Genomic DNA, 14,427 nt, shown 5'->3' with positions numbered 1-14,427 from the left:
CCAAAATATAAATGTGTATAATACTGAATAGTGACCTTTTTAAAAAAATTGCAATTGCACACTAAGACTCTTGTGAAAAAAAGTCGACACATCTCTCTCAAAAAGGAAACATGAATATGCAATATAACGTACTTCAAACAACGAATTACATTGAGTCATGACTATTTGTAGATTGTTGTCATAAGATTAATTGAAAACCTTTGGACTTTAAGGAAGCTTAGGTCCAATGTAGATTTGTTTTTTAGGGCTGGAAAACTGGTATTGAATGTCATGAAGACTAGATAAAAGATGTAATTTTGAACCTTCATTTGACTCATTATTACATCAAATGCAATTTTTTTAATCACATCACTTATTTAAGATAATTAACGTATTTTCAAATATTTATAGATGAATAAAGCATACTATACATGTGCTTTTGTAGACGTCCTGTTGAATTTTATGACATTGATTAGTATTGGTATAGAATCAAAACTGTTGTTCGTCTCTATAGTACTACAAATAAAATTAAAATAAGACTAGAACAATAACCTACATATATATCTTGCTTACCTAAAAATAAAATAAAAACAGTACTATAGATTAAACAATCACTAAAATAATATAGTAGACCGTCGTCGTATACTTCTTAGGTCAAATTGCTCAAAATTGACGTTCATAGGGAATTTTTCAATATTAATTTCAATAAATTAATTGCAATGGTGTGTTTCTATGGTAGTCTTGCACACTTGACACTCGACTTTGCAGCACCAGATGTAGCGACAGTTGCAACGCTCTATCGTCTCGTTGATGGCCGTTTTGTATCCTCTGCCACAGCACATATACCGGCAGCCGCCCTCCGATGAACGAGTCGTCCCGTTGCATATCCTTTAAAAAATGCATGATATAATACATATTTAATGGTGATATAAGAATTACTTAATTCAGCCCCCATTATTATATAAAACCCGATCTGGGACCTTGCACGTAACAAGAGATTCCTGATTGCCAGGTAAGACCCTTTGGGTGTATAAAAAAACTTATTACACTTTAATAAATGCAGTGGAGCTAAACATTTTATATCATATTTCAATATAAATGCTGGCATGTCCCTTTTTAACCTTAAAAAAATAATTATAATACAAAAAATATTATGTATGACATATTTTCAGATTAATATTAAATTTAAAGGTCGATTTACTAAAAATAAAGATAAATACATAAAATTTTATAATAATATTTCTCAACGGCGGTACGTGTGACTTATATGCCTTGTTCATTATTTGTGTTTGATATTATACATATATTTAATATTTTGCTATAAATTGGTGAAACCTAATTTAACCTAACTTTTCACACGAACTGTTTACATATTTTTAGTACGATTTAAAAGTTCCTGAGACACGCTATAAGCTTTATCAAAAATTGTTTCGAACAACTGCTCCCTGTGATCCGCCACGCCCCGTCAAATTACGAGGTGTTTTGAAGAGGTGTCGGGAATGAGGTTTTTTGTACATAATTTATAGGATCCGTCCGTCCCACCGTGGCTAATGACCAGCGCGCGCAGAGGGTTGAATGATAGAGCGCAATTATATCTAAAAATGAAGAGCAGTCAGAACCTGTCTTTGGTGCCAAGGCTGCCCACCGACGGGTCGTAGGTGCAATAGTCTGGACTCTGCGAAACGAACAGGAGCTCGTAGGGCTTCCTATAGCTCCAGGGTCTCGGCCTGGGAGACGTAGCTCGGACGCTCCTGCTCACTGCTCCCCAGAGGCGATCTGCCACTTGGACCAAGGGCTTCAATGAGCGCCAGCAGGTTCGGACGCTGCAGGATCCAGAGACTCCGTGACATTTGCATTGGACAAAGGTGGATCTCTCCATCAACTGTTAAAAAAAAAAATAAGTTGATCCACAATTATTCAGAAAAAAAAATCGACACTAATCTTAAGAATCGGCTAGATTTCGTCTACACGCAATTTAATTATAGGATGAGCTTTTCAGAATAGATATTATTAATTACATCATAAATATCGTTCAGCTGTAAGAATACGAAATTAATAAAAGTTGATTATTAGAAGAATCATTTATTACAGCAAAACAACGATATATTTGTGGTTTTATATAAGAACAACTAATGGTAGTTTTTTTAAATGAGCTTTAATTCATTTGAATACCATATTGTCATGTATACCTATACTTTGTTTCTTTTAACAGAGTCACTTTGATGTCTATCCATTTCGTCATTATTTATAAATGAAAAACAGATGACAATTTACTTTTAAGTACAAGATGCGGATATACGTACGATATACTTAGAGCTAATAGCAGGGGCGTAAACCCAAACTTGACATCTATTTCTCAATTATGAATAATGATGAAATGGATAGCTCTCGAACTGACTGTGTTAACGCAAATACGGTATAGCTATAATATTTTTAAAACATAGTGTAATGTCTAAGTGCAGACAGAATATACAACAATATGAGAGATGCGACGTCTGTCTGTATTTATCATTCCGCTTATTTTCTTCTGAGAGTTGAGTTAGCTTAGTTTGTATTTTGAACTTGAACTAATGAAATTTCTAAAACTATAATTCGTTTTAGAACTTTCATTTTGTCAAGTTGGGTTTGGTTAATTCGTGTAGGTTAGGTTTGGGTTTGAACAACAAATGAACGTTTCACAACCGGCATTTAATTTCACTAGATATTTTCGCTAATAGAAATATATATCTACTTGTGAAAATATATTTGGAATTCACTAGTGAAAATATAACTTCACTGAAAAATATACATTAACTGTAACATTTATATATTGCATAAATAAATAATGATTAGTATGAAAATATAGATATTACTACGTATGGAAAAGTTGCAATCATATAATTTTGAAAATTATATTTTCACTGGTAAAAATATATTCCGATATATTCACGGAAATGACATATCTTAAAAAATATTTTCGGGATAGATTCGAGATTTTTTTTTAGATTTTTCTTAATGGCTAACCCGAGAATTTCTGATTTAGAATCAGGGATGTCATTTCAGCTTTTTCCAGGGAGGGGGGTAAAAGATACCCAGTTAGTGGTAATTTTTTTAATACTTCATTAAAATTCATAGTATTTCATTAATTGACATGCATTTTTTGACTAAATTCAAGGAGGATAAAATGCCTCCCCTAAATTTATCCCTGAATTAATAGCAAAAACGGACTGTTTTAATTTATTTTTTAAATAAAAAAATAAAATGATATTAAACTTTGTCTGACTTACCTTTCTACCAGCTCTCGTGTTTTGCATGTTAGCTGCTTCTATGAAAGGCTGCAACTTCTTTAACTTTTTTTCCAAAGCCAGCTTATCCAAGATTTTGCGTCTACCTTTCTTTCTACTTCTATACTTCTTCTTCGGTTGCTTAACGTCCCTCTTAACCAGAGTCGTCACGCCATGCACCTTCAAATCTTGAAATGCAATAGTAGTATATCCAGATCCTGATTCATTGTAAGCTTGAGTCGCATTCTCTAAATCTGACATCGGAGTAGTCGTCTGAACAGCTTTGGTTATTTTCTCTTCTTTTTCAGTATTTTCCAGCTGCTTCTGCGTGGCCGCTATGAATCGTCTCACGAATCTCCCCGCCCATCTGAGATTGTCGGAGCATCCTCCCCATTTAAAGTCCCCATTGGGTCTATCCCAAGAGGGTTGACAAGTACAGGAGAAGAGTGCTCCGGATGAACAGGCCCTCGCCATGGTGTAAGTCAAGCTCGCCGAGCTCAACGCGTAGACGAAGGATTGCTCTTTGGTACCTGCGATTGGCAATTTTTCGCACGTATCAGTCAATCGGTCGAGTTAATTGATTAAACGAAGTTCTTTGAATGTGCTCAGTGAGGTCCTTTCAATGGGGATTGGCTTGAATGAGATTCGATTAAGCGTTAAAACCTAGGGGCACTCCTGCATAATCGAAACCCTTTGGATGTTGATCGAGATAAAATCGAATCGAGGACGCTCTTGTGAGATATCAAAGTGAACGTGTTTATTTTTAATGTGACATTAAGGCTTTATACAGATTGACAATAAAAATGGATTTTAAATGATTTTCTCATAAAACTTCTTAACAATTATTTTATTTAGATGTAAAAGTCACTCAGAGATCAAATAAAAACTTTCATACCACGGCTTAATGTCTGCAAAATAAGAAAGAGAAAATCCTTATAAAATCATAGGGAGATGGTATCCACGAAGCAGCCTACTTTTCAGCAGAAATGAACATCGATTACCCCACAATGGAAGAAGTAAGATCAGATATGAAAAGCTTGAAAATCATGAAGCACCAGGGATAGATAAAATCACTGGAGAGCTATTTAAGCTCTTGTTACAATAATACATAAAGTAGTACGCCTGGAAAAACGAAATTATACTAGAAGTCCTTATATGGAAAAAAGAGAATAAACTAAATTTTAATAACTATAAAGGGATCTCACCATTGGGCACCACATACAAAATATTCCCAAACATTATATGTATATAATAGAAAGCTTGAAAAATATGCAAATAAAATACTGAAATACTTGAAAAAGCCTTAGAATATGATATAACTCTGTATCACCTATTTTTAGACTTCAAGCAGGCTTTCGTTAGCGTTCATAGAAAAAATATATTAAATTTGCCTCTTATTTATGGAAAATGTTCCAAAAGATACTTGGAAAAGAGAATGATAGAGAAATAAGTAAATAATGTTTCTAGATTGGCTGTATAAAAATATTAAATAAAATGCTTAACTAAATGATTGCAAACATTTACAACTTACATTTAGTATATATGTACATATTTTTTGTGTCTTTTTGTGACACGTTTATCATAAGTTCGCCATTTCTGATCTCATTACTTATACTATCAATATAATTAATTTCTTTGCTTCTTAAGAAATCTTTAATGAAGTTATTAAAATTGAGTCGTGCAGTATATATACCTAATAGTAGCTCTGGAGTAAAATTAGGAGCTAGATCGACCGAAGAACAATTCCAACGACGATGGGAATGCACTTGCTTGCATATACTTTTAGTTAAAGAAGCAGCACGAGCAACGTGCACCAAAGCTGCACAAGGATGAACTCCTAACTCGTCAGCCATTCCACAAACTCCTCCTTCATCTGAAGCAATATCTTTGGAGTCTTCTTCGCTATGCCCTACCATGTCTTCTTCTTTTAACGCTCTAAAACAAAAATATATACATATATACAACAACAACAAAAGACCAGCTAGAACATCTTAACTGACATTTTTGTTGTAGATTTCATGGGCTTTCACATTAATCAAAAACAATTACATGTTAACTGGATTGACCAATAATAGCTAAATATTATATATAATTTACAGTGATGATGTATTTATATACATCATGAGCTCATTTTTGCCATAAATATGATTTGACATAAGTAGCTTTTTAAGTGTTTTTATTGTGACTAGGGATTCCAATCCCGGGATCCCGAACGATTTTCAATACCCGATGAGTCCCGGGATTATAAAACATAATCCCGAATTTTTCGGATTGGTTGATTTATCAAGCACAATCGAATTATTATCGACAACATCGTTATATTTCGTGTACAAACTTGCGCGAGTTGCATGTGGCATCTGTGAATCTTTGAAGCTGTGAGTCTGAACGTGCTTTTTCAGCTGCAGGCTGCTTAGGAACCAAAATAAGATCAAGGCTAAATGATAAAACACTTGATGCTTTGATGTTACTTCCTGAGTATTATTCAAAATAATGTTTTCAATTAACTGTGTCTATGAATGTACATACCTATGTACATACATTGTCAAAAGTTCATTTTTTTCTTCTCAAATAAATATATAAGACCTTTCCTTTTTTATTTTTATTATATTATTTTCTATTTTAAGTCCAAGACTAAAATTATACGTACTTTATACATTGTACGTTATAAAAAACAGATGTAAAAATATATTGTATTATTCATTTTAAATTATTTTTATCGATAAAATAACATGAAAATTATCCCGGGACTGGTCCCGGGATCCCAGGATCGACTAATTGCAATACCGAAATCCCGGGATCAAAATTTTGGCCCGGGATTGGAATCCCTAATTGTGACTAAATTGAGAAAAATATTTTATTTTATTTCATCAATATATGAAAGAATTAAATAAGATACAAGTATATTTATATTGAATCTTACTGCAGTGAAATCTCAGTATAGCGAAGCAAAAAAAATTTCCGAAAATCAAATTAAAAAAAAACAAAACAATCGATTTATTTTAAAACTTTTGTATTACTATTCCGGTCGATAACTTTTAGATTAGCCTTTCCTGTGCCAGTAACATAAATAATTTTTACTCTCTTCGTATCCCTTTTTATAATTCAATTTTGAAACATCACTAATTCGAATATGATTTTTGTCATTAAAAAAAGCGAAAACCCCTCGCTATAATTAATCTGTAATTTTTCCGCTAATAATTTAGCATGGCAAGCAGCGTTTTTTCAGATATTAAAAAATAAAATGACTAAACGCTTCTTTATAGGTTGCGGTAGAGATTCGGTAGGGTGACTGTGGTAGTGGGATGAGTTTGTTTGACAATTGATGCGCAGATTACAGGGAACATTGCACATAGCTAGTAGTTGAAATCCCCTGGGCTCTGCCACTACTGCTTGTATCTTATTACGGCATTATTTTTAATCAGGATCGTATATCCAGGCTCACAATAAATATTTTTTATTTACTAAAAAACAAATTAAAATATACTAAGCACAAGAATTCAAGAACCTACATGTTATATGCGAAAGCCAATGAGTCGCTAATATATCATTGCAATCTGCTTTCTAAAAAATCAATTAACTTGGTAATTTTGTTCTCGATTTAGCAAAACAAATTATTGTTGACATATAAGTATTGTGTAATACAACTATGACTAATCGAAAAGTTCACGTGTGTTTTTATTATTATATTTTACACACACGTGTGTTGATGATATATTATTTAGAAGACAATGCTTATCGTTTTCAAAAAAGTAATCGCCTGATTAGCCGAAATGGTATTATTTAAAAAAATATAACATTTTAACTGCAAGGATTAAAGTATATAAACTAACTTTAAAAATAGCGAATTTATGAAAACTAGGTATATATTTTTGCATGAGAAAGCGTATTTTTTTATATTTGAACACACAAGATCCAGATGTAAATAATGATTACGACAGACTTTAAGAACTATAAATATTATCAACCATATAAATACTTTTATAGCCATTTGTCACTACCTTTTTAATATATTGCGCTATTGTTGAAACAATGGATATTGTTTTGCTTAAAAAATAGTTCATATTCTTTGAGAATTTTTGTTGAGCGAAAAGAAAGCGACGAAAGTGGTTTCGTTTATAGGGGGCCACCCGGGAGTTGGTATTTTTTATTAGAAAGACGGAGTTTGATAATACGGACTAATTTCTCGTTTTTTTAGCGAGCAAAAAATAATCGCCCGACTACCTAAACATTTAATATTTTTACAGCAATATCGAGTTTTCTGTAAGTGAATTATATTTTAATTTATTATGAATTATATCATAATAATATCTTAATTTCGAGTTTTTTGTAAGTGAATTATGTCATAATTTAGTTTTAAAAATCGTGCAAAAATATTTCAGAAAAAAACTATAAAAATTCTCATTAATACGAAATAAGCAAAATATTCCAAACTTCCGACTACTCTCATAAAATAAGTATACCGTAATCTTTAACAAAAAAAAATTTTAGTGGTTCTTAAAGATTTAAAAAATTCTGACTGTGACTCTGCTTATCTAAGAACTTGCTCACCCCTGCCAAATATAATAGTAATATTTCTTCCATTAGAATCCGTAATTAGTGAGCTGTAGTAGATATACAATACATATGTACATACATCCGAAGTTTTAAAAATCTCTGGTGCCTCAATTACAATTACCTTGGAACTGAATATACTATGCATTACCTAAAGGGAGTAGATATAACTCTGACTATATACCTATGTATATCACAAATTTTACAGCGGTAGTCGCTGACCAAAGCTCCCAGCCGGAGCAATATTTGCGTCTGCGTTCCTGCCGGACTCTGGGCTTATAACTTTTGAATATCAAGGATGAAAGGGGCCGCTCAGGGATCATCTAAAATTCATCGCGGAGAAACGGAGAAATCTGCGGCGGCCGCGATATTAATGTTTCATCTCGGCGCGAGGCTGGAAACAAAAGATGAATATGTCAGTGGCGTATGACATATCTCGGAATGTTGTACGCCCATTGGTGGGCGACGCGATCGATCAATCGACCCGCTTGTCCGTTATAACGACCCGAGCTATATCACAAGAGACATATGTAAATTTGAGAAAATCGGGAGGCCTTCATTGTGCTTTTAACTGCCTCATGGAACAATTAAGTGATCATATACTTAGTGGTGTGGTAGCTCGAGAACAATATTGTGGGTGTCGTGCAGTTGAACTGTATGATTATAATATATAAATAATTATAATTATATACATATATGTATGTATGTATAATACATACGTATGTTTCGTACATTTACCAATTCTGTAAAACCATGTTAACTTATACTATCATACATTTCAAAAATGAGTATTCATAAATCATATTTAAAATAGCAAACCAGGTTTATAAAATAAATCAAAAACTTTCCAATCTGCGTGTATTTTTTATTTTCAGCTCAATGACTAAAAATCAAGAGTTCCACAAAAGATATTTTACAAATCAACCGTTTTTAAAGCACTGTTTTGATTTGAGATACATCTCGTTTTGTGGTGCCTATAGTACGTCGATCCACAAAAATAATGAATTTAAACATCAACCCAAATTATGCCATAATAGATACCACAAAGAACAATGCCGCAATATTTACGCATTGTATAGCCAATACAAAGCAGCGACGATAAAAGTTAACGTCATATTCGACAGAAACAACAAATGCATTTTTCAAACTGCATTAAAACACCACAACAAAATTACGAATTGAAAACTACTTCGTTATAAAATGGAATACAACAAAAAATTGTAATATAACTTTAATTAAATAACGCAAATATAGATAAAATAAAAATAACTTCGTTCGAGCCGCTTGAAAAAGTCCACAAATGAGCCGATAGCATAATATTATATATAGAATTTCGTTGCAAATTAAATTCATGCACCATGTTTTTGGGGAGAATTTAAAAAAATACACAAATGGACGTCAGCGCTTGAGATCGCTCTTCTTACATAAGCTATCCAGCTTCTCAACGAACTTGCCGATTACAAAGATGTTATCGGCGATAGCTTTGAGGAGCTGGAAAAAAATATGTGAGATGGTGCTCATCTATTAAACTGTTCTTTTATTTAAATTAAAAAAAAATATTTGTATCATGGCCATCATGACGCATTGGGAAAACCTGCCCAGTCATGATAATCATATCCAATATAAGTATTTTTAATAAATTAATTTTATAATAATTATGTGTTTTAATAAATGTTTTACTAATCTTTGCGTTCCTACCTTTGCGTATAAAACCTAAATTTAATAGTCAATATACAGCATAACGCTTTCTAATTATAAATCATAACTTTACGGATTATATAATGGCATTCATGATTTTCATACATATACTACATGATTATATTTTCACACACCTTAACACGCTTACCTATTTTTATTACAAACACACACGATTTATTATGTAAAAATAAAGGATTAACAAAATTTAATTTTGCACATTTAAAATATATATATGTGCACTATCCCACATAAATTTGTTCAGCTCCCCGTAGCTATTGCCGAAAGCATCTTTGTGTCTGGCAAGCTCTCTGAGAAGCTGTATGGCTTGCGTAAATGAAAAGATTTCAAGCCGCAAGGGACAAAAATAAGGGATGCAATTGTGACTTTCTGGATCTCTCTACAGCTCACGACTGAAAATCGCTGAGCATCACGGATAGTGACGTCACTCTTTAGCAACTTCAATTATTCGATTCGCCACAAACTTTGAAGAGAGATGCATTTGAGTAACTTTCAACGTGATAATATATAATACAGATAGCTGAGTATAATATATTATACATATTCTATGTATGTAAACAGGTAAGATGTGGCGTTTCTAAGCGAAAATTTTAATATTCGATATTTATATATTAACAAGCATATTTTACAGCACTCTTAAATATGAATTCAATCTTTCAGAATATTGATGACTGGTTGATGATTAGTTACAGTTACAGATGTTACATATTACGAAAGGAACGCGTTTCATCGAACGTGACGCCAAACCGCTAACGACTCCAAAGTGTTTGGGGCACAAAGGGATCGATGCATATCTGCAAGGGTTAATCGGGCATCGGAGCTGGCGTTAAATGCGTGAGGGGTCGCCGAGGTTCTAACCCCCTCAAACATTCGAACGCGGATAATGGCCGAAGTTGGGAAAACTTCGCGGGCTGCGGTGGCTGCATCCCGCACACTGCAACAGCTGTTGGTGGTGCAAAAACTCTCGACAGATTCAATTTTGATGGTGATTGAGTGTTTTTTGATTAATCTTTCGCGTGCGAAGCGGGAATAGCCGTCGGTTGGGTTTAACGAAACAATGGTACGCGAGCCAAATACTAATGCCATTCATACTTCTGTGGGGAGTCATTTCTTTTCGTGCTTTGAACTTCTTCGTATATTCGTGCAGCTCCCAAGTGAGATTAGCAACCATCTAGTAAACATCTAATTTTAAAAAATATTATTACAGCTAACAATCAGTAGAAGTAGCTTTGCACCACCTAGCTCGATTATATTTAATTTATTCATTACGACGTTCATCCCTGAGATTAGGAAAATCTAGAAAAACCTAATATATGATGAGTGAGCGGAATTATAACTATATAATAATAACTAATTCTGATCTCTCAGAGACAATTGGAATTGAAAAATACTAAGGTCCATTTGGGATCGAACCAGATTTTTTTTATGTATTAGTCACCAACCTTATCAATAATCTATCGTTCTGGTAATTGTTTAAAATATATACTAGATTATGCAAAAACTGATTAATTACATTAATTAAATTAAAAGTTATATATTAATCGCAAAATTCACTTAGAAATATTACTTTTTCAAATCATTAGGGCATTCGATTTGAAATAAAAAAATTACATTAATTATACTTATTTGATTTACTTTAAAACACTTTAATGAAAAACTACTAGTTTTCATTAAAATAAATTTTTAAGAAACACTTGATTTGTGAAGAAATGTAATAAACAACAGTAATAGTTATTTTTAAAAATAAATATAAACGTTTCTTTGTAAAACAAAGTACTTATAAAAAGTAAAAATAAAATATTTTTGATAAATCCAATTTTTTCTCGAGAAACATTACAGGGAAATCTCAGTATAGCGAAGCTCACAGGGCCGATATTGAATGTAAGGAAGATGGTATATTTTTATTTTATTTTTAATTAGCAGATTACTACAGCATCAAAATAACATCTCACAATATTGAAAAATCGTTGTTTGTTCATTTTTAAGGATACTGTAATTAACACAATAAAATTTGTTAAAAAGATGTTTTATAAAAAAGTTTGAAGGTCAGCGAAGCACCTTGAATGTAGCTTGTGAACACATCCGGTACACGCCAAGTCAAGGACGAACTGAATTTAAAGAAATATTGTGTTAAATTGTAACGTCATTCTTAAATTCTGATCAAAATTTTTCGTTATACTGAGATCGGTGTTCGTTACAAAGAGATTTTACTGTATAATATGTTTTTTTGTTCATTTTTCATTTTGAATTGTAGTCACTTCAGTACATATTTATTACACTTAAACTAAACTTCACGATGTCTTATGCTCAATATCCAAAATTTGTGTTGCGAAATACCTTGACCCTTTTGCTATGTTTATAGAATACATGAATCATTTCATAAAGAAATTATTGATAGCATAGAAGAAAATTGTTATAAATTATTAGAATTTACATTTAGTTTTGATTAGAATTTTTAAATATCTCTTATATGAAGTATGTTAAAAAATACTATTATGACTATAAATGTACAACATTCTTGCAATTGCACAAAATGTTTGGTACACCTGAAACCGCTCACGGTACGGCACACTTACTAATTGAAATGCGATAGCCCCTTTCGTTATTATATGTAATTGTTGGAATTCGAGCATTTATCCATTTTAATGAGCGCCGCACAAACCCTTGTGCATAATTATTTAACGTTTATTAAGCGTTACAGCCCGACAAATGGCTACAGAGTTCGAAAATGTTCAAACAATAGAACAATACAACACAGAGGAAAAAATTCTAAACTAATTTAATATTTTTACATATAATACATATGTCTATATTATTATGTTGTTAGGAAAATAGTTTTAACAATGAAAATGTCTGTACATCTGTATTTTGTTTTACATTGAATTCGCTTTTATTATTCATTCCCAAGTATAGAAGAAAAATTATTTATATGAGTTCAAAATAGGCTGTAAAGCAGCAGAAACCACATTAAAAAATGTGCTTAATGTGGATACTATTAGTGAACGTACAGTGCAATGGTAGTCCTTAAAATATCGTGATGTAGGCGAGAGTTTAAAGATGAAGAAAGTCGTGGACGTCCTTTTTCAGTAGATAATGACAAACTGAAAGTTGAATTAGAATCACCATAGCTTATACAAAACTCAGATGTTAGTAATTAAATAGTAATGAACCATTAAATACAACTAGTAAAATAAAATAAAAACTTGATAAATGGGTGCCGCGTAAAATTAAAAGTAGATTCGTAACATTAACTCAACAATTAGACAAAATAAATAATACAAAAAAAAAAATTTTTGCGCAACCTAAATTACACCAAAATAAAATGGTATGCGCTCGATATTTATTTATTTATTTAGATTAAATTAAGACTTAACAGGTTACCCCAATGCGTCACGATAGTCGAAAACAATAATTGTAAAAATAATCCTTAAGAAACCGTTCATCTAAAAAATTTCGCCAGGAAATCGACAAAAGGGAAAAAGAACTGCGACGCCCAGTCTCCGTACTGGTCAACAGAAAAAATCCAATTCTCTTGCACGACAATGCGCCTACACACGTCGCAAGTTTGCACCTCTAAAAGTTGAACAAATTGTAGTATAACATTTTGCCTTACCCACAATAATCAGCAGACTTCACAAACAATTTTTTACCACCGGAAAAAATAGATAATCAATTCTTATTGGGCTTACTTCGAATAAGAGCTGATATATGTATGCAATTATTAAATGAAAAAAACAATATATAAATATCAAACAAAGAAAATAACATTCACCTGATTTTATTTGGCTAATTTAATTTTTGGGTAAGAAGCGGATTCCTATCACTATTACAATTTGTTCGCTATTTAAAGCTTGCATTTCAAATATAACAAGAAATGTTGAAAAATTCGTCTTTATACAACTTGACATTTTGTTCGCGTAGCTATCAAAAATAAAGTATATTTATCTACTATCTAAGTACACTGAACACAGATAGAATTGAAATGATCTAAATAAATCTAGAAGTAACGACACAATACAACGATATGATATTGTATGTAAATTAGATATTCTCATATTTAACTGTAAATAAACATTTGCCGTTTTTCATACCCATATCAATTGTCAAACACATAGTTTTAAAAAATGGCACATTTGGCCATAAAAAGTCAAGCGATGCATATTATTATATATTTTTTAAATGACACATTTGGTCCCAAAAACCACAAAATGAATAATTTCATAATTGTCTTTCATCAAAATAATTCAAATATATCAATTCAAATTATTAATTACTTTTATACAATAACAGTGAAACACGAATGTCAAAAAATACATTTTTTTGGCCTTAATCAAAAAAAAAATGAGCATTTTTTCTTATATTATATTATAAATTGAAAGAGGTGTAAATAAAATTTTACATAGATTAAAAAATATACTTACAGCCATTTTATCCCGCCGATATCTATGCAGTTTGTGCACGCGTACATTGTTAAAAAATGCCACAAAATCAGTTTTCTGTTTATTCGTTTCATTTTATAATGTTTATAAGAACCGTAGACGATTATTTTACATTTCTCTATTATCTATTTGGGGCTTTATTGTGAAAGTTATTATTAGATTCTGACGCGAAAAGTAAACGAACACAGGAGGTTGTGCAGACAACCGCACCCCATGGCTACTCGGCAAGTAATATGCACTAAACACGATATTATCCTTACAGTATCCACCACCCATTCATTCGGATATTATACACGCGTGCGGGCGCCAAAACATTAAAATTTTAATTAAATATGGTAGTAAAGTTTATTTCTATTTTATACATTCCATTATTATTTCAATGTATCGATTAATGATATTTCTTGTCTTTAAAATTATTATGTGCTCATTTATGAACGAAAGAAGTGTTTCAAGGAATAAAAGTGATACGAAATAAATTA

General features: G+C 31.9%; 1 protein-coding gene across 1 annotated transcript; it reads right to left on the bottom strand.

Annotated features, from left to right (window-relative positions):
• Positions 1 to 360: 360 nt before the first annotated feature.
• Positions 361 to 14,141, bottom strand: LOC148233185 (protein Wnt-11b-like). The gene is made up of 5 exons (XM_088190552.1): positions 13,931 to 14,141; positions 4,936 to 5,177; positions 3,246 to 3,772; positions 1,599 to 1,861; positions 361 to 867 (listed from the first exon to the last, which is right to left on the bottom strand). The coding sequence occupies exons 1-5, from the start codon at positions 14,020 to 14,022 to the stop codon at positions 690 to 692; spliced, it is 1,302 nt and encodes a 433-aa protein (XP_088046678.1). The 5' UTR covers positions 14,023 to 14,141; the 3' UTR covers positions 361 to 689.
• Positions 14,142 to 14,427: the final 286 nt, after the last annotated feature.

This window comes from Plectrocnemia conspersa, unplaced genomic scaffold (assembly GCF_051122295.1).
Source record: "Plectrocnemia conspersa isolate PC_06_02 unplaced genomic scaffold, ASM5112229v1 ptg000008l, whole genome shotgun sequence".
Taxonomy (NCBI): domain Eukaryota; kingdom Metazoa; phylum Arthropoda; class Insecta; order Trichoptera; family Polycentropodidae; genus Plectrocnemia; species Plectrocnemia conspersa.
Note: the sequence above shows the minus strand (reverse complement) of the source record. Positions and strands in the feature narration are given on the sequence as shown.

Coding starts and splice junctions, on each gene's coding strand:
- LOC148233185 (XM_088190552.1), bottom strand. CDS start 14,022: ATGAAACGAATAAACAGAAAACTGATTTTGTGGCATTTTTTAACAATG. Junction 5,178..13,930: donor ATCGGCGGGATAAAATGGCT/GTAAGTATATTT, acceptor TTTTTGTTTTAG/AGCGTTAAAAGAAGAAGACA. Junction 1,862..3,245: donor ACACGAGAGCTGGTAGAAAG/GTAAGTCAGACA, acceptor TTTTTTTAACAG/TTGATGGAGAGATCCACCTT.